This window comes from Stegostoma tigrinum, chromosome 7 (genome assembly GCF_030684315.1).
Source record: "Stegostoma tigrinum isolate sSteTig4 chromosome 7, sSteTig4.hap1, whole genome shotgun sequence".
Classification (NCBI taxonomy): Eukaryota; Metazoa; Chordata; class Chondrichthyes; order Orectolobiformes; family Stegostomatidae; genus Stegostoma; species Stegostoma tigrinum.
In genome coordinates, this window is record NC_081360.1 from 80,523,334 (window position 1) to 80,545,051 (window position 21,718).

General features: G+C 39.6%; 1 protein-coding gene across 9 annotated transcripts in view; it reads right to left on the reverse strand.

Annotated features, from left to right (window-relative positions):
* The window catches only part of zeb2b (zinc finger E-box binding homeobox 2b), a 142,113-nt gene that overhangs the window by 12,506 nt on the left and 107,889 nt on the right, over positions 1 to 21,718 (reverse strand). For all 9 annotated transcript variants that reach the window (XM_059647447.1, XM_059647451.1, XM_059647448.1 and 6 more), the window contains 3 exons: positions 13,988 to 14,059; positions 7,948 to 8,136; positions 649 to 863 (listed from right to left, as the gene is read on the reverse strand). In XM_059647447.1, coding sequence (XP_059503430.1) covers positions 649 to 863; positions 7,948 to 8,136; positions 13,988 to 14,059 — 476 coding nt within the window. The remainder of the gene's footprint in view (positions 1 to 648; positions 864 to 7,947; positions 8,137 to 13,987; positions 14,060 to 21,718) is intronic.

The following is a 21,718-nucleotide window of genomic DNA, read 5'->3' on the forward strand; positions in this document are numbered from 1 at the left end:
ACAACAACTAAGTTATGTCAGTACTACAAAAACAAAAATATTGATAAATCTCATCCCACAAAGGATTGTTATGGGGAGAGATGGGTTGGTGAGGACAATAGCTCAATCGAAACAATAACCATTCAAAATCCAAATGTTCGACCATTTGTTAAATTGAATCAACCAAATGTGGTGTGACAGAGTTGGCATTACCATTAAAATAAAAAGTATGGTAGGAAAGAAAGCAAATGATCGGCAAGGATGGTAGCATCATTAAAAAACGTATGCTTTCAGCTATTAGTTAGACCATTGGCTGCATAGATTTGAATCATCTAATTTGATTAAAGAGCATGAGGACAACAGTATTGTAGAGATGACACACTATTTTAATGAGATTTTCAAAACCAAGGTAAAACCCCAAACTTAAGCTCAACTTAAGTTCAAGTGCTGATAATGTTTCTAAATTGGATATTAAAATGCTCATTCAATCGTGAGTGCATGATATTAAATCATCCTGGAACAGCCCATCAAAAAACCATTTAGACCTAAATTAGAGCTATTACCATTAAAGATTTGCATCTTCAAAATGCCATAAAAAATTAATAGCCAATGGAAATTAAAATGATATTTATCCTCTAAGGGTTACCCATACTCATCCAGAAGCCCCACCTGATCTCTCCCTGGCTTGTGCGTGGCCATATGTCGTTCAAGCTGGGTGCGGTAGGCAAATGTGTAGTTGCAGAGAGGGCAGGAGAAGTTGTCTTCATTCTTTTCATGTCGATATTTAATGTGCTCCTTCAGTGATGTCAAACGCTTGTAGCCCCGGTCACAGTATGGACAGGTCAGCAGTTGGGCAAAAGCATCTGGAGTTCCAGGTGGCAGGTCTGCAGCCAGGGAGGGGGAAAAGAGAGCACAGGCCAAGAGGTCAGCAATCAATGGCAGTTAATGGGATGACTGCCCGGATGGTATGACTGGAATCGTTGCAATCTGCTGCTTCAAGTGCCATCATTACAGTGGCCTCTGCACACTTCAATTCCCCATACACACCCAGGCCAAGCTTGTATATGTCATTCCATACTGTGTCTGCAACTTCAGACTTGAATTTTATCTACTTTCGTTTTAAAGAAATGGTTTTATTTCCTGAACAATTCTACTTAAATATACAACACACTCAGGAGAAGACTCTACATCTTATTTAATATTTCAACATTTATAAAAGCAAAAGAGTAATAATCAATGAACAAACATACAGCATTTTAAATTAGCCAACCATCATCAAAGAAAGCAAAATCAAATTACCCTTTTTTAAAAATTTTTGCTTTCGAGGTATCAGTAATTTTGAATGGTTTATTCACTTTATGTAAGTGTTAGTGTGGATAATAACACGTTGAGATTTCCTGTTGAAATATTCAAGAGGAAGCCATTTTGCAAAATAAATCAGTACTTAAAACAAAAAAAAATTCAGTCACTTCTTGCAGTGAACACTACAGGAATTTGTAAGGATTTTGTTTTCACCATACACTTTAGAGGGAGCATTTGGTTCTCACTGGGGTGACATGAAAATAATAAGAAAGTGTGCCTAGCCGTGAATATTTTGTGTGAAGAAAAAAGTGGCAGAAGATGGAAATTGACTAAAAAGGAGACAACACAAAACACAAAACTGCTATTGACTGAAACCCAGGAATAGAGTGACTATGTGAAATCCATTGTGTGCTCTTATCCATATGAAAATAGCAACAGTAGCACAGATTTAAACAGAAATTTGATTAATGTTTAAAATGCAAGTACTACAATGCCCACATAATAAACGACAATATTTGGTTATATTTAAAAGCATGGATTTTGTGCTTTAGAGGGTTAGGCTTTTCAAATATTTTTAAACCAGTTAATGGCCAAGCAAAACAAATCTTAATAGTTGTGTGTTTATTGCTCCCAAGTCTGAAGTGCCGCTTTAATTTCTCTACAAGTGGCCACTTTGAAATAAAAAGAAAACTCATATAATGGTTAAAGTTTAGGTGTGTAAAAAGTGAAATCATTCAAGGTTTCAAATGATGACCTGGGACCATAGCAAGAAGCAGGGACACTGGTTACAACCAAATCACCTCCCTAAAATCAATCATGCTTTCCTCCCCATCTGCTGGCTGAAACTGGCCCACTTATACCCGACGCCAGTAATGCTTTCAAAATGTGCACAGCTGCACTCTGGTTGCTACTCTAGGTTGAAACAAGGTGTAGTTTAATTGATTTGTTATAACCCAAACTGATCTTCACCAGGTAGGAATTAAAAGCATGTTTTAGCGTCAGTCCTGCCTATTTCAAACTTGTAGCTGACTTTTGATAGAGATATTTGAATGATTTGATAAATTTGAGCTCACTTGTGATAGAGACATTCCTATCACAACAGTGAGTATTTCATGATAACAAAGTGTGGGGCTGGGTGAACACAGCAGGCAAAGCAGCATCTTTCATGTAATTTTTCAATTTTTCGGGTAAATTGACTTTTAGCAGTACTGCTAATGTTGATGATTACTAACAAAAGAGAAAGGTTAATATATCTTTTGACTGACATCCTTGAAGGACAAGCAAACCTGAAAAGGGGAGGATTCAAACAGAATACTGCAAATGAAATAGGTATTGAACTGGGGTATTTCCTTTGTCAGGAAACAGTGGGAAATGGGAAGGGCGTTATTGTGGGGACCCTGACAGACAGAATGTAAAGGTAGGAAATTTGCAAACTAACATCCATTTTGTTTCTTGATCAAGATTGCTTTTCACCTGAAATGAGAATATTTTTATTCTAAACATCACAGGCAAGTAAGTTGAATATTCTAATCAGGCAGCTACGATGAACTGTTGAAAACAGACGATGTCGGCTGCAAATAGATTTATCCCATTACTAACTGCTCAGAGAGAAACTGAGGTCCTCGTTATCTAAATATATTGTTTAAGCCGGGTAGCTTTATAAAAGAAATACATTTTCATTTGGATTTCTTCAGCACAAATCCTTTGGTTAGCTCATCCGAAAAGGCAAGGAAAATACTGACCCATCAACAAAGATGGCAAAGATTTCACATGTGGCAGTTGGAGGGTGGGGTATGTTGGGCAATAAGGAACATAAACACCAGACTTATGTTTCAGCCTTGGAATGTAACATAACACCAATGTATTTCTCTAGGACATTTTATAATCTTGTTTCAGTCATACTTACAAAATAGATATTTGTTACACTCACCCACTAGAGAGTAAAGTCTTTTACCTGCTGCTGTCAACTGAACATGTAGGAAAATTTTGTAAAAATCTGTTGTTTCATAACTTATGAAACTAGATTGTTTGTTATTGTTAGAAATGTTTATGTATCTCTACTTTGTGCCTTGGATTTTGTGTATTCAGTAAACTCCATTAAATATACTTCTTGTGACAAACAACTTTTCAGATGCACTATCATATCTATTAAGTAACAAATGTTACCACTGAAAAACTGCAGAAATAGTTTATATGCTTTAACATTGTGGACAAATGGGCATGGAATGGACAGCAATATTGTTTCTATAGTATGGTTTTTCTTAGTTAAGCTCACACCGTACAGTAAGCCTGGAACAGCCTGCTATAAAGCTACTCCATAACAGATAAGCAAATTATTAAATTAAAAATAAACGAGCTTCAAAAATGAAAGCCCACCCATTCCTGTTAATTTCATTCCAACAATATTCTAGGTACACAGTGGTTTCAACTTTCAAACTTATTTTTTTAACAAGGAATGGCACTGTTATTGGTCAAACTGGAAATGTGCTCTTTTCCATCATGTTGTCACAAGCTTGCAATCTGATGCGCCTATTCTTTGCCAAGTCAAGAAACAAGAAGTCATACCCAATAGCAAAAATTAGTGGACGCCTACTGAAATATGCCAGTTGATGTTCCATTCCAAACTCCCAACAACTTCCATCTGGAAAGGTAAGAACAGCAGATACATGGGAAAACCACAACCTTGCAATTTCCCTCCAAGCCACTCACCATCCTGATGCAGAAATATACTGCCATTCCTTTTCTGTCATTGGGTCGAAATTATGGAATTTCCTCCCAAGGGGTTGTGGATCAACCGACAGCAGGTGAACTGCAGTGACTCAAGAAGGCAGCTCACTGCCATGTTCTCAAAGTCACCTAAGGTTGAGCAATAAATGCTGGCCAGCCAATGATGCCCACATCCCAATGAATGAATAAAAATATCAGTGGTTCCTGCTTCAATTTTAGATGTAGCAAAGAGCAGAATCTGCACACTGCTCCATCCAATGAGCACTGAGGAGCTTAATGAATTGGCTTTTAAGGGGCAACTGCAGACCACTCTCAAAACAGTGCATAAAATTGTCTGATGCTGCTTATTCTTTGGTAGCCAAGAGGAACATAAATGCATCTTCCGCTCCCTAAGTATTTTCCTAAATGCTTCAAGTATCCCCATGCCTCCTGCCCCTTTCCCTACCAAGAATGCCTCACATCCCATGCCTCACACCCTACCTTGCTCCAAACTACAACAGCATTGTGGCCAGCATTTTACAATCTTGCATTGATACTAGACACTCTAGTACTAGCACCACCATCTTCAAATTCTTCACCCAGCCACTCGCCATCCTAGCTTGGAAGTGTATCACCATTCCTTCAGTGCTGCTAGATCAAAATTCTGGAATTCCCTCCATAACGGCATTACGGGTCAACCCACACAGATGGACTACAGTGGTTCAAGATGGCAGCTCACCACCATCTTCCCAAGGGAAGCTAGGGACGGGCAGTAATGCTGGCCTGCCACATCCCACAATAAATAATAAAAAAAGACCTCTTTCTAAATTGTGTTTTGTATTGATACAGTATGATGAGTAGGCTAGAAAGTACACAAAATGATCTTACAAAACATACTTTGAAAACAATTGACCAACTCTAATTTATAACAGCAAGAACAGGTGTGGTAACAATTAATCTACTGAATAAATGAGCATCCTATGCATGAATTGTGAAACTGTAACTGTCTGTGTAAGAAATCTAGCTGATAGAGGAGCTGTCCTGTCTGAATCATACTTTAAATCATAAACAAAATACTTTTACTACTATCAATGATTAAAAGCAATAATAAGCTTCCATCAACTGAAAAAGTGGCCTCCTTGCATTTTAGTATTTCTGAAATTTCTCATCCCTCATATTCAGAGTATTATCTCATGCTGAGTTATTTTCTATTGAATTATGTAGGCATCTTTTCATATTTTATTTTTCACAATAAATCTCTGTTTGCTAAAGAACCGAGGGCCATTATAACTGAGACTGAACACAACAACCCTTTTACATTTGCATACCCTCAGTTTAAGTAGGGCTTTGTCTGCCGGGAGTCCAGTGATCCTAGTCATATGTCTTTTACTTTCCTAAACTACGAACACTTAGATTGCTATCACTACCAGCACTAGTTTATATCTTAATTGTCTTTGCTGATTTGAATTAGCAAAGCCTGTGGAACTCTAAAATTGAGTGCCCTTCTCCCACCCAACTCATGGGATCAAAAATGTCACAAGGGGGCAGTTAGTATTCTGGCAAGTTGAGGACAGCTCATTTGACCGCAACCTACAAGAATGCCAACCCCACCAACATCTTGTTACGTCCTCCAGTTGTTTACTCAATTAATTCAGTGTCCTAGGCTGTATTCCTCTGCAGCTGTTCCCCATTTTCCAGATAGCAAATGGTACAGGAACAATTACATCAGCTGCCAATACCTGCCTACAGACAGCTGCAAGATCCATCCATTCCCAAAATGTAGCGACATGCCCTTAAAAAAGGTTAACTGTTCTCAATCACCAGAAAAAAAAATAAATCTATACAACATGTGGACAAATGATACTGGGTTTTCAAGGAGATTTGAAAAGGCATTCAGGACACAAATCTGGGATATGTGATCCTATTCCCAGGGTTTCCTTGCTTTTTACAAGTGGCATTTAGGCAAGATGGTTGGTCTGCATACTGTGCCCTCAGCTAGCAATGCTGATTTGGCTGGGTCCTTTGCAGAGATACGTATTCGTTTGTCCTCCAACTTACATGGACTTGGGCCAGCTCTAAAAAGATTTGTGGTTAATGGTAACTCAGAGGTGTTCTGAACCGTAGACTGGAAGCGGGAACATTTGAAAGGCAAGTTCAACATGTCTTCCCAATGGGCCTCATGATAAACTATGCATTCCCCCTCAAAGTCTTCTATACTTTGCCCCTGCACCCAGCTTCACCCCCGGACCCCAGGGCCCTTCATACGCCTAATATCAAAATTCCCCTTTACCTACGTAAAGAAGTAACAAACCTGATGACAATGGGATGTGTTTTAAAAAGTTCTTTTTTTAAATGACATTCATTTAGAACCTGCCTTTTTTTTTAAATATTCCTTTCACTAAGGGGCAATAAAAGTATAAACCTTCCAGGCTCTTTAAATTAGTAAAGCAGAAACTATAAGCACTTGAACCCTCTTTACCTTGTGTAAATAAATATTGAGCAAACAACAGAAGGGAATAGACGGCCAGACCTGTCAATCATGCAACATTTTCCTGGTTGTTCAACTATTTCAACAGACTCATGGATGTCTGGCCTCTCAGCAAAAAATATATAATGAGGTAATTAAAGGAATTTTTTTTAGAAAGCAAAGTATGAATGAATGACATTTTAAAAGCTTTCTTGAAACATACTGTTGTCATTATAAGGTTCATTGATTCTACACAGTGGGTGACTGGTCATGTAAGTGTCATTAAGGGTATCATTGACAAGGTTGGGTGGGTTTGGGGTAGAGCTTGGTATACAGCATAAAAGGAGTCATGGAGGATGAGGGAGACACATGAAAACCTTGGCTAAGTGGCATGAGAAGCCACTCAGACTGGGTGAGGGTGGTATGAGATGGCATAGATGGGGAGTACGTGAAGGCTGAGGAAGTTAGAGAGCCTTACTGTTTTTATTATAACAGAAATGAAGTCCCATGACATTTTAAACAGTCCACCTTTGCAGGTGGCAGCCTATGATTGCCTCTGAACTATATCCAAGGTTGTTTAGCCCACAACAGCAAACCTTTTTGCAGACTCTTTTTCCAAGTCAGGGGAGCCTGTTTTCATAGTTTTATAGAGTATAGCTTCCACTCATGTACAATACATGCTTCAATTTCAAGGTTTTTTGTCTTTCTTGGAGCATCTGCAGGCATTTCAACACTTTCAGGAGAAGGGGCATCACCAGTATCACCAGTATCCAACATCTATCCACTTCCTTGTACTTTCCATCAGGAATAATTAGATAACAGCCAGAAATGGGAACTTGGCTGTTTACCCACTTCATAGTGCTTGATCAAGGAGTCCAATTTTCATGTCCCAAATGCTGACCCAGTTCTATTTATCTAATTCAGCATGCTCAACAACCAGATCGGCAACACTTAGTTCCTGATACCACACTGTCTGCTGAGCTTAAGCATTGAAAGTTGTGGATGGTAGAAGTCGAGGGGTTCATCTTTCATTATAAAATGATACTGGTTATATTTGAAAAATTTGAAACCATCCAAGAAAGAGAATGTAAATGATTATTTTATGTAATAGCCAACAGGAAAGTTATACAAGCTAATGCCTTTGAAACAACTCTTTTAAGTGGGTAAATGCTTAAGTGGAGTCAACTGTATTAAAGTAAATAATAGTAAAGCATTCCTGCACCTGCTGTACTAAGTGTGTGGTCTATTTAAACAAATACTAAAGTAGTATTTGTAAAGCAAATGTGTGGACCATAACATACCATTGTGAAAAATTGAGTGTTTAAAATGCCGTATCTGACCGTCTGCAGCAAAATGCATGATGCTACATCTGATATTAGGCCCCTGACAGCTGTCACAAATCTCTCAAAGTTTGAAGGTAGACCCTGAGCCATGCAATTAATTTAAGGTGTAAAAGCATCAGTGCAGGGGTGAATACAGCGCGAGAGGCTCACCATTGTCCTCTTGCCCATTAGCCTCTGGTGTTCCATGCCGAGACAGTTCTTCAGGCGCTTCTGGATAGATAATGGCTGTGTCACTCCGCTGCAAATATTCCGCAATGCTAACCGCATGGCTGTCTCCTTCTTCGAGCTTCCGTTTGGCAAAATACTCTTCAAAATCTGATGTGCAATCTACAGTCTTTCCTAAAATAATACATTGAGGGAAGGAAGGAGAGAGAAGAATGTCAGTCACCCATGGTCCAATCTTTCTCTACAACCCAGAGTGACTTGGCATCTCTTGAGTTACAATGTACAGTTCTGAAAGACTGCAATTTTACTTGGAATTTCTGCTTCCCCATACAGTTTAGCTCTTGTGGGAACTCTAACTGTTAGGTGGAGATAGCTGAAATAATCACAAACAAAGCAAATAAAACCACAGCCTTCATTAGCCAGGAAATGACAGGCCCTTATTGGTACATGCTGATTACAAGCCTAAACTGCCTGACTTGCTGGCATGCCAAGTTTTACTTCTGTTTTCCTCAGCCTTGTTATCTTTCAGGGTTTTTCCTTGAATTTTTGTTTTGTTACAGGCATTTCAAACTTACATTGGAAACCTAGGTGCTATTTAATGAGAAAAACATTGATAACAAGAAACTATGTATTTCACAAATTATCTGATGACCTAGAGCTTCCATGCTTTCAAAAAAAGAGGGGTTTCCCTGCAGTCGAGTAACTTTAAGTTGGTGGTGTAATCAATAATGTAAGTGAGCGAATTCTTTACAATACTCTGACATAATGGAGGAAATTTAAATAGACTCTGAAAACAAGCATAATTAGACTTTGACAATCTTACGTGCCTTTCTTTTTAAAATATCCAGCAAATGCGAAACAAGTTATTAATCAGCTGGATGCATCATTAGGGTAACAATATGTGGCTCTGTCGCTTAGAGGTAGCCTACAACATGGAAAGGAGAAACAGTTTGTAGCAGATTCAGGGGCTGGAATTCATATGTGAGGAGAAACTGACCTGGGAAAGAGTAGGAAATGTCACATTAGGTGGCAGCAGGCCTCGTGGCTTGTTTTTGAATGCAAAATGGGGAGGGGGGTACATTAGTGGAAGATATGGAAAATAGGAGCAATGTTTTGCATCTGTAAGAGAAGGATGTTCCTCAGGCACTCAGCAAACAGGCGGATAGGTAGCCATGAAGGTTGATACCAGGATTTAAGTCTCAGGAACTGTATGTAGGGCCACAAGAAATTCAAAGACCTTGATAGGACTAGTGAAGGACAGGGAATGCAGTGCCAAATTTCATAGTTTACGAACTACACCAACCATTTCACCCCATTCAAGGCTTTACCATCACAGACCTACAAATAATTTATGTCAATCAAACCTCATATTTAACATTAAAATGGGAAGCATGGTGGCTCAGAGGTTAGCACTGCTGCCTCACAGCACCAGGGACCCAGGTTCAATTCCACCCTCGGGCGACTGTCTGCGTGGGTTTCCTCTGGGTGCTCCGGTTTCTCCCACAGTCCAATCCACAATCTAGGTGGCTTGGTCATGCTAAATTGCCTGTAGTGTTCAGGGATTTGTAGATTAGATTGGTTTGGGTGAGTGCTCTTAGGGTCGGTATGGACTTGTTGGGTCGAAGGACCTGTTTCCACACTGTAGGGATTCTAAGATCTATGATTCTATGATTTGTACTCTTCACCTCATTCTCACCAGCTGTCAATGCTGCAAAATTCAGACACTTACTCACATGTTGTACCTTCACATCAGCCAATAAGATTGCAAAGATACTCAACATAATATTCTCTTCAGATGCAAGAATGAAGTTTCAGCCTAATGATGGAACACTAGAACCACTTTTTTTTATAATGAATGATTAAGTTCTGCATTACTACGCAATTATTTTCCACTGTCTTAGGACAATGATTGATGTATCATCAGCTAACCAAAGCTGCAAGTGCAAATTCCACAGACAAGATGATACTATTACTAGAAAGCCAGATCTTAGATGGTGACAAGAATGAAGATATTGAAGATGGTAGTATTTTCATACTTAATTTTCCTTCTCCCATCTCACTCCTCTTGTCTCACACTCAGTCCTAAAAGCTACAAATGATATAAGCATGCAATTCTTACTTTCACCCATTCTTCCAACCTTGCTGCACCACAACTGACTGTTGTGCCTTTTCCCTCTCAGATATCCAAGAGGTACAAGCAAGCCACTCAGCGGAGGAACACCACGAAGGCAATGTACTGTGATTTGGTATCAGAATTCGTGTCACCATCACTAATAAGTACTGCATGTATCTTACAGGATAAATTAAAGATCTGCATGAGTGATATCACGGGTTTACCAGATGGCAAGGTCTTACATTGGTTCCACTGCGAAGGATTCAGATGTGAACCCTGATGGGGGTTCATATGCTGGGCTTCAGAGAACAACTGACGGATTTGCAATACAATCACTTGCAGATCTCATATTCATCTACTAATCTAGTCTCGTGGAGGTGACTGGAAATGCTAAGATGGTGACCCAGCAGTAGTTGCATAGAACTCTAATCTGCTGTCCTCTCTCAGCAAGACAGTAGTTTATCGTCCTTCAGTGTTAACCAATCCCCACCCACTCCCATTCACCCAGCCACCACTATCTGGATTCTAGTTATGGCTGCAGAAAACATCAGATTTCAGTGAGGATGTCCTCATTAACAGGCGGACATCTCAAACACCTCACTGGGTTTCAGATTGGAAGGTGATGCCCTGAACACCTCTTTGGATGTGGTTTTCAGCTAAGAGCCCTTCTCCTTCTCCCTCTTCAAACAACTTGTCTTGATCTGTATTGGTTCTGTTCATTCTCCTTGTCATGTTGCATTCCAATCAGGTTGCTTACTCGTAGCCAAGTTTGAGAGCAACTGGCTGGTGTAGAAAAGTTGAAGTCAGCAAAAAGACCTTCAAGTAGATGCCCTACAGTCTTTTGCAACTTGAAAAGATGTAAGAAAGCACAAACCAGTCGTAGAACTGGAGGAAAAGGGATCAATTAGCACCTAAACTGTAAGAACCTAACCTAACGAAGACCTTAAATAATGCTAGTACTGAACCTTCCAGCTTCACAGATGTTAACATCCACAACAGTATGGTGCTGAGTCAGCTTGCCCCAGAGTGGAGTCATTGAGTCACAGAGGTATGCAGCATAGAAACAAGCTCGTCAGCCCAACTCAACCATGCCAATCAGGTTTACTGAAATGAAATAGACCTATTTGTCTGCATTTACCCATATCCTTTCGTATGTTTCCTATCCGTGAACCTGTCTTTTAAACTGCTAATTAAAAAGTGTGCATGTGCGCTGCAGATAGTGTTTTGGAACCTGAAGTGACCCCCTAAAAATGGAAATTTACAAGGTGAATTTCCCATGCACTGTTCTAGGGCATGAATAACAACATTCCTTTATGGTGAATTCCTGATTTACCGAGGGGAGTTGCCAAGTTGAAGCCAGGTGATTTCCCAAAGAGTTACCCAAACTTCTTCCTATATTTTTTAATGGTCAGTACAAAGCAGCCCAAATAGATTGTTTATTTGACACTCCTCAACACGTTAGGCAAAGGAATGACCAACAGTGCTCTCGTGAAGCCTCTGTTTAGCGTGGAACCGGGAGTGTAATAGAGAAAGAACTGAGAGTCAGGAATGGGCAAATGGGTTCATGGTGCAATTATGAGCTCTATGGACTTGAAACTAAAGACATCCTGCTTCTCCCAGCTTCTCAGAAAGACTTTTTTTTAAAAATTCACTCGTGGGACATGGGTGTCACAGCCTGGTGAGCATTTATTGCCTGTTCTTAGGTGGTACTGAGCTGCATTATTGAACTGCTACTGTCTGTGTGCTACAGCTATATCCATAATGTCATCAGGGAGAGAATTCCAGGATTTTCACCCAGCAACAATGAAGGCACAGCAATACATTTCTAAGTCAGGATAGCGAGTGGTTTGTAGGGAAACTTGCAGGTGGTGGTTTTCCCATGTTTTGCTGCTCTTGTCCTTCCAGATGGAAGTGGTTGTGGGTTTGGAAGGCATATCTAAGAATCTTTGATGAATCTCTGCTTTGCATCTTGTAGATATTACATATTGCTGCTACTGACTGTCAGTAATGGAGGGAGTCAATGTTTGTGGATACAACACCAATAAAACAGACTGTTTTACCTTGGAAGGTGTCAACCTTTTAGTTTTGTTGTTGTTTTATTTTTAGGCTATCCTTTACTTGGTTGCCAGAGGAGCCAATGAAGAATCCTGAACGTGGACCTAGTACTTCAGGCCATCAATAACATATTTCATGGAGGGGAGCCTTTGAGTGCTAGGCTACTATATCAATACATTGAAGGGGCTTTAACTTCTTTCAACAATACAAAAGTGAATTTAGCAGTGGGATAAAGGTTGTACAGATTGGACACAAATCCCACAATCCTACTGTTTTGCACCATTAGAAAATGGCAACAATACATTGCAGTCTCTGCCCCATAATCTAGGACAATATTTCTTAACAGTTTTTAGAGGCCATTGCACTGTACTACTTCATTTTCAAGGTCAATATGGACACTACACATGTAAATACTGACAGTCCTTGAGGCATGGCCCAGTTAAGACTTGGGAAACAGAGCATATTTATTTATTTGTTCCTATTCAAGTGTATTTATCTGTGATAAAATGATGTGCCAGATCTAAATCTAATCACGCTTGCTTATACATTCATAACTTTGGATCCTGCACCCAAATGTATCAGAAGGCTTCGAAGACTCTTTGAAATGGTAGCCCTATGCCCAATAAAAGAAATGAAAGATGGATCACAAATACACAGTCCAGTTGAGAATTACAAAACTAAAACAGCCAATCATTTGTCAGTCAAAAGGGATGAAGTAATACAAGAGATGATTGTGAAATGCACTTCCTACGTGAACTTTAAACAAAGAAATAGTATCATATTTTATACATTTTCCAACATATAATTTTTGAACTATCATTGGAATTATGTAGTTTACCCTCTTACAGAATAAAGTAGTGGGAGTTTAAAAATATAAACTTTTCAGTTGGCAAAATGTTACTGCTAAACTTCTTTTGTTATGTGGAGATGTGCCATTGCTTTTAAGATTTGAGGAAATGTGGAAACACACCTGCTATATGATGGTTTGGGGTGGAAAGTGACTTAAAATATAGATTTACATTTATCTTTAGATTTTGATGCCCTTGCAAATTCAGAAACAGCTTAGCTAGTTGGTTCTGTTTATTTCAAAACCTGTGACCAGTTTTCACGAGATTAGCAAAATATGTCATAGTGCAACCAGCTACTGGTAAAGTTCCCATCTGAAGTTAAATTTAGACTGAAACGTATGTCTCTGTGGTTCAGTGTTGCAACTTTGATTTGCATTCTGGAAAACACCTTGACGAAGTGAAAAAAAAAGCATTCAACCTACTAACTGAGAAAAAGGAGCCTTTCTGTAGCCACCTGCATAAGCACAGTGAGCTTTTCAATATTGCTGTGCCATTGCTTTGACGAAAGTCCTTTATCAGGTGGGAAAAATTCTTGGCATGCCCGTGAACACATGGCTGCAGGAATGAGGTCAGCCCCAATTACACTCAGTTGTTGGATTTACCCAGGATAGCTTTGAACAGCTTAGATCAGAATTAAAGGGACTCAGCTCCATAACTGTCCACTGTTTAATTTACTGGTGTTTACATAAAGAATAAGCCAATTTAGACTGCAGAGGCTTTAGGCATACAAACATTACCACATATGTGGCTTTCAAACCACACACTAGGAACTGAATCCACTTGCTTGGTTAAGGTTGAAGTAGGGATAGGGAGAGAAAATTAGTTGGAAAAGACAGGAAGACATAAACTTTAGGCCTTTGCGAATCCAACTGGACTGAACCACTGCTTATTATGAGCAGAATTTCACCCATTAAAGCTCTATCAAAAAGACAAATTTTAGCTCAGTGAGACTTTTACAGAAACATGTATACGCGCAGAAGCCACTAGACACAGCTGATGTTATCCTCACCTGTACCGTTACCTCTACTTGGCTGAAGTGTGGCTTCAGGCCCCATAGTGTCATACTCTTCCTTCATTTCCTCTAGAGAAAAGAAACATGACAAGAAGCTGAGTATTTATGAGCTTTAATTGTGGTATGGTAATCGGCATAGTGCCAGGCACAGCAAACCATCAGTAAAGTGAGACATTCGTTTTAAATAAACATTCGAAAGATTGCTCTAAACTCTAGTCTACAATTACTGTGTTCTGGCCTTTTCAATTAATTCAGCTATTCTGGGCCTGACCAATACTTATTTACCTTCAACATTTCAGCTAGTAGTGAAAAACAGTGAAGAAACTGAAGTTTGAGAACTGTCAAGCAATAGGAAGGAAACGGGGTAAGAAATAAGTAGCGAAAAGACTTCAATAAACAATCAAATGCAACAATGTTAACTTGTCTCCCAAAGGCATATATTAAAGTTAGCTTCAGAAGAGACCGTTAAAAACTATTGTAACTAATGTAACTTTTGTAGTGTACAATTGCTCATCTCATGTGAATCATGTGAGTCATAAGCATCATAGTTTTCCACCTGAGGGCACTTGAACCAGCTGAGAGAAAAAAAGACTTACACTGTTTTTTTGCATAATACCAGTAATACTCAACATTTCTGCTTCACTTACTTCCTCTGTGTCATTTTTAGGTAAAGGGTGAGAGAAGCTGTAATGTCCTGCATTATCAGTTTGCTGTGTTAACATTCATAAATAGGAACAATGTTTACAGATTGGTTTCTTGAGCTGAGTCTTGTTGTTGCAGTTGCATAGACTGTGTGGCACCTTTAGTTAAAACTGCTACAATCATGGCCTTGTAAACAAATCAGACTCAAAACAGCAAACTTAGACTGTGTACAACAAGCAGTATCCCTTTGGTTGGTCCCTGGAGGGCAGGTTTGAAAAAAATAACAGCAATTTTACATATTCCTATCTTTAAGTTCAGAACAATCAATGTAAATAACACAACACAGATGACAGATCACTAAAATCTTGATTGTTTAATATTGCTTCATGTTTTCTCACCACACAGACTACAGCCGAGAAACCAATGATCTTTTTGCATTGTTTTTTGCCTGCCATGGATAGTCGCTATGATTTTCAAACAGCATAGTCCAAAGAGGATTTTTTTTCAAACAATTAGAGAGTAATGAACCTAATACACGTGAAAAGATTCATAGTATGTCATTGTCTAACATGCACGGAAGAAATCTCATAGAAGAAGTACTCGGCTCTCTGGACAAGAAGGATTGAATAAGCAAAAGGAGCAGACACGCAGGTGATTTATTTGAGCGCCTGTCAGTGATAATGATGTCATGTTTTCCAGCACACTCTGTCCACCCATTGTGGGATAAAAGAATGTCAAGGACAATTCAAAACACAAAACTTTTATTGTGCTGTAACCGGAAGGAACAGTAAGAACTTGAGCAGGTCAACTATGCTCTTCAGCTGAGAACCTATTTCCTGCAAACAAAGTATTGTAACACAGGAGTGAGAGAGAAAAAAGCAGACAGAGGATCTGAAAGGGAGTGCAACCTGAGCTAGTGCTATAAGGCAAAGGATTTTGTTGAGTAGGCGCGGGAACGAAAAGTATTTGAGAGCCGGGCAGCAATTGGTCAAAGGTGAAATAAGCGATTACTGACAGGTTGTAAATATTTGGGAGGTGGAGGAAAGTGGGCAGCAGTTATGAGTTACAAATATCAAAGGTAAAATACAATAACCCAGGGCACCATCTATGTTTTAGAACTGTAAATAAGTTAGCACCTGCATTATAAGGCATGTAGCACCTCACAACCAGGACAAGGCAAGGGTCTGTGATTGTACATAGGAGGGAGTTAATATTAAGCATTAGTTTTTTGGTGTCCTCACCCAGCCTGTAGCAGTTGGCCTGTATTTCTATCATTTTATTTAGTTTCTGCAATTTAAGGCTTTGAAAGAAGCATTCTAACATCCAATGCCACAGTCGCCATTCTTTCAGGCATCTGGAGTTAAAATAATGCCTAAGTCAAAAAAAAACACAAATGCAGATCTCTGGCATTTGCTTTCAAACAGTTACACTGTACTTTTGCAATTGGCTACAGAAACCTGATCAACGTCTTGACTTGTTGCAGGGTAAAATGATTGCCAAAACTACATTCTAATTTTCATATTTAATTTTCAGAAACCAAGTGGTGAGAGAATGTGAAGTTCCACATGAGAATGCAGAGGTAACAACAACAATTTGCATTTATATAGTTCTTCTGTGGTTCAAAAACACCAAAACACTATAACAGCACTATAAGAAAAATACTAACACCAAGATAAAGAAGGTGATAAGAGAGCAGTGTGAGCAAATGTTTGGTTAAAGATGCAAGTTTTTAGGTAGATTTGAAAAAGCAAGAATTAGATAAGTGGAAAGACCTAGAAAGAAAATTCAGGAATTCAGTTCTATTTGGGTAAAATCATGATTATCAAGGGTGGTGTAGAGCATGTGTGAGATGCAAAACATAGCCAGAGTCGAACGATGACTTTGGGATTTGATTTACATGTTCAAGGACAAAAAGAGAAAAGAAAGGAGTATGGAGCTGGTGCAGTATTTTGGAGCAGTATTTCAAAGTGTTCTGAGGAGTGTGTAGGGTGATAATGGCAGATTTGAAAGAGAAGGGATATTATCTAGCATGTTGGCCTGGAAACAAAATTGGTTAGTCAGAGGTTTAATGGGCATATGATGGAAAAGTGCAGAAAATGTGTTTAACAGATAAGTCGTGTTCTGAGAGGGTTGAAGCAGACACAACAGAAGCTAGGTAAGGATGTATATTCAGGTAAAGGGCCAGTAAAGGATGGTTAAATGGGCAAGGGGAAATAAAGAGTCCAAAAGAGGCAACAGAATTAATTACCTCAACTTTAGTGACATGAATTCCATGAGCTCCACTTGCAGGTTTTGAAAGGTGAACAAAATAGCGTCATGGAGCCATAGAGTCCTACAGCACAGAGAAAGGCCCTTCGGCCCAAACTGGTCCACGCCGACCAAAATGTCCATCCACACTAACCCCATTTCCCAGCACCTGGCCCATATCCTTCTAAACCTTTCCTATCCAGGTATTCGTCTAAACGCCTTTTAAATGTTGGTAACGTACCCGCCTCAACCAATTCCGCTGGAAGGTTATTCTATTTGCGCACCACCCTCTGTAAATAAGTTGCCCCTCAGGTTCCCATTTATTCTTTCCCCTCTTACCTTAAATTGCTGCCCTCTAGTCCTCGATTCCCCAATCCTGGAAAAAGGACTGAATGCATTCACCCTATCCATGCCTCTCTGATCTTATACACTTCTGTAAGATCCCCTTAAATCTTCTACACTCTAAAGACGAATGTCCTAGCTTGTCCAATCCCTCCCTGTAACTCAGTCCCTTGAGTCCTGGCAACATCCTTGTAAATTTCTTCTGAACTCTTTCCAGTTTAATAACATCCGACTTACAGCAAAGTGATCAAAACTGAACTTAATTCCCCAAGTGTGGCCTCACCAATATCCTGTACAACTGCAGTATAACTTCTCAACTTCTGTACTCAATGTCCTAACTGATACAAGCTAGTGTGCCAAAGGCCTTATCCACTGCTCTGTCTGTGACTCTACTTTCAGAGAACCTTGCACCTGAACTCCAATGTCCCTCCGTTCCACTACTCTCCTTAAGGCCCTACTATTCACTGTGAAACGCCGACCTTGATTTGACTTTACAACGTGCAACATCTCATATTTATCTATATTAAACTCCATTTGCCATTTTTGGGCCACTTACCCAGCTACTCAAGATCCTCCTGCAATTTCTGACAACCTTCCTCACTGTCGATGATACCACCTATTTTAGTGTCATCCACAAACTTAACAATCATGCCTTGTACATTCTCATCCAAATCATTGAGAGAGACAACAAGCAGGAATGGGCCCAGCACTAACCCATGAGGCACACCACTAGTCACAGGTCTCCAGTCTGACAAGAATCCTTCCACTATTACTGTCTCCTTCCTACCATCAAGCTAACTGTGTTTCGAATTTGCCAGATCTCCCTTAATTCCATGTGATCTAACTTTCCTGAACAGCCTACCATGTGGAACCTTATCAAAGGCCTAACTGAATATAGACCATGTCTTCCACCCTGTCCTCACCGAGCTTCCTAGTTCCTTCATCAAAGAACTCCAATAAATTTACAGGGCTTGATCTCTCACGCACAAAGCCATGCTGACTACTCTTCATCAAACCCTGTCTTTCTAAATGCATGTCAATCTTATCCATCAGAATTTTCTCGAGTAACTTACCTACCACAGATGTTAAGCTTACTGGACTATAATTCCCAGGTTTTTCTTTGCAGCTCTTCTTGAATCAGGACACAACTTTGTCTACCCTCCATTTTCCAGGACCCCACCCAAGGCCAACCATGATGCAAATATATCAGCCAATGCCCCCGCAATTTCTTCTCTAGCATAGTGCAGGATTTTTGAATATATCTGGTGAGAACCAGGAGAATTATCCACCTTCATACTTTCTAATACTTCCAGTAACTCTTCTACTGTGAAAGGGACAAACCCCAAGCTATTGCCACTAATTTCCCCAAGTTCCCAAGTCTTCATGTCTTTCTCCATAGTAAACATGGAGGAGAAATATTCATTGATGACTTTGCCCATCTCCCGTGGCTCCCCACATACTTGTCCACTTTGATCCTTGACAGGTCCTACTGTCTCTTTAATTATTCTTTTACTTTTAATATACTTAAAGAATTTCTTTCGATTCACCCTAATCTTCTCAGCCAAAGGTATCTCATGCTCCCATTTTGCCCTCCTGATTTCCTTCTTCAGTAAACTCCTATAGCCGCTATATACCTCCAGGATTCCCTTGATCCCAGCTGCCTGTTCCTGATCCATGCCTCCATCTGTTTTCTGCTCAAAGCCTCAAATATCTCTTGTCATCTAGGGTTCCCTACTCCTGCCAGCCTTGCCCTTTACCCTCACAGGAACATTTCGACCTTGAACTCTAGCTATCACACTTTTAAAGGCCTCCCAAGGTCCCTTTGCTACAAACAAACTACTCCAATCAACCCCTGCAAGCTCCTATTTAATTCCATTAAAGTTTGCCTTGCCCCAGTTTAGAACTTGAACTTGTGCACAAGTTTTGTTCTTCTCCATAACTATTTTATGATTAATAGATCCAAGGTCACTGGTTCTGAAGTTTTGCCGCACTGTCACTTCAGTCACCTGTCCTGTCCTTTTTCCCCAAGAGAAGGAGCCTCTACATACTGCTTGAGGAAACTTTCCTGAACACAATTAACAAATTCTACTCCATGTAAGCCATTAACACAATGGCAGTATGATTCTGGAACTTAATCAGTAAAATATACGTGTTCCCTAAAGAAACAGTTGCATGAGTTTATTCATACTATTTTAAGTGTTAAAAATAAATGTTTGAGTATTTCCAAAAGAGTGAATGGTTTAATGAGGGGTGAATCTTTATGTACTTTTTGTCTTGAATTTAGCAAGGTAATAGAACAGTAGGTTACTGATAGGTGAACTGTTGAACAAGTGACAAACCCAAAATAAATGTACTATTGTAAGGGCCGGAAGACAGAAGAGTGTGACAAAAAATTAATTTTACCCACCATAAGTTATGGTAGATATAATTTAACCTTAAAGTCAAAGTTGGCTACGCAAGACCAGTATCAGAAACTAGCAATATTAGGAGAGCAAGATAAAATTTGATGCCTTGATAAGACGAGATGTAATGGAATAAGGCTTGTTAGTGCATGCATTCCAGTATAAAATTTGTTAGGTTGAATAGTCTGGTGCTGTGCTTTAAATTCTGTGTAATTCTATATAAAACACAATTAATTAGAAGTTTCTCATTGAAATTAAAGGTGCTTATACATTTTAAATTTTGTATTCCAGCTTGCTGGAAAGCAAAGTTCGTGTAACAGCTGTAAATTACTAAAAAGCACCATTAAACCTAATGATCATACAACTGTAAAACAGGTCCCAAATGTCATCAATCAGGAATATTAGTGACTATAGAAAATATGGATGTGGACTTTTACCATTTTTTCGGGGTCTGGACATTTTGGATAAGCAGGGAAGGGGACTGTACAAATAAATGCATTTAGACCTAGTAAAAGGGCTACCGACGCACATTTGAGATTTTCTTTGCCTCTCTTCATTTGGTAACACAGATAGCAATGATTTTCTGTACATGGCATTCCATTCATTCACTATCAGCCTTTTATCTCTACTGACTCAATGGGTTGGTTCTTCTGTCTGCAATTGAGCATCTTAATACCAGTTATGGCTGGTTTGAACATGGGTGAATGATTCTCATTGTAATCAACAGTTTACACTAATTGTTAGCCTAAACAAGGTTAATGGCCAAAGATGGAAACTACTGCCTGGTGGCTCTGACCTCCATAATTTTGAAGTACTTTGAGAGGTTAGTCATGACTCACATCAGCTCCAGCCTGCCAAATTGCTTTGATCCTTTACAATTCACCTACCAGAGCAACAGGTCCACAGAAGACGCCATCTCCCTGGCCCTACACTACTACTTATCTCTGGAATACGTGGATAACAAGAATACTTATGTCAGGCTCCTACTTATTGACCACAGTTCTGTCTTCAACACCATAGTTTCAAATAATCTCATCTGAAAATTCCAAGACAAAGATCTCAACCTCCCCCTCTGTAACTGGATCCTTAACTTCCTGACCCATAGACTACAATCAGTAAGGAGAGGCAACAACACCTCTTCCACCATAATCCTCAACACCAGTGCCCCACAAGTCTGTGTACTCAGCTCCCTACCATACTCCTTATCGACTCACAACTGTGTGGCCAAATTTTACCCCAACTCCATTAATACGTCTACTGATAACACCACCATTGTAGGTCATATTTCAAACAACACAATGACAGAATACAGGAAAGAGATTCAGCACTTAACAGCATGGTGCAAAGACAACAATCTTTCTATCAACATCAGCAAAATGAAGGAGCTCGTGCTGTCTCCGTGACTGTTGCTGAGGTGGAGGTGGTTGAAAGCATCAAGTGCCTGGGAGTGATGATCACCAAGAATCTGACCTGATCCACCCACGTCAACCCAACAGTCAAGAAAATACAATGACATCTCTGCTTTCTCAAAAGACTAAGGAAATTTGGCAGGTCCATAAGGACACTTACGAATTTTATAATTGCACCATGGAAAGTATCTGGATGTATCATAACCACAGTATGGCAACTGCTTCTCCCAAGCCCACAAGACACTACAGAGTCATGAATACTTCCCTGTCCATGAAGCATACCCACCTTCCATCCATTGACTGTATCTATACTTCTCGCTGCCTCAAGAAAGCAACCAACAGAATCAAAGACCCCGTGCACCCTAGTTATACTCTTTTCTACCCTCTTCCATCAGGCAGAAGGTATAAAGTTTGAATACACATAGAAATGGATTCAAGAACAGCTTCTTTCCCACTGTTATCAGATATTTGACCCAGGACCTTCCAAACATTAATTCTGATCTTTCTTTCTGCACCTTCTTGGCACCTGTGACACTGTATCCTGCACTCTGTTCTGGTACCCTGACGCACTTATCATGTACGATCCACCAATACAGCACACAAAACAACACTTCTCTCCGTATCTCAGCACATGTGAAAGTTTTGGGCTTATAGTCACACTGTGCCAATATCTTGATTTCACCATT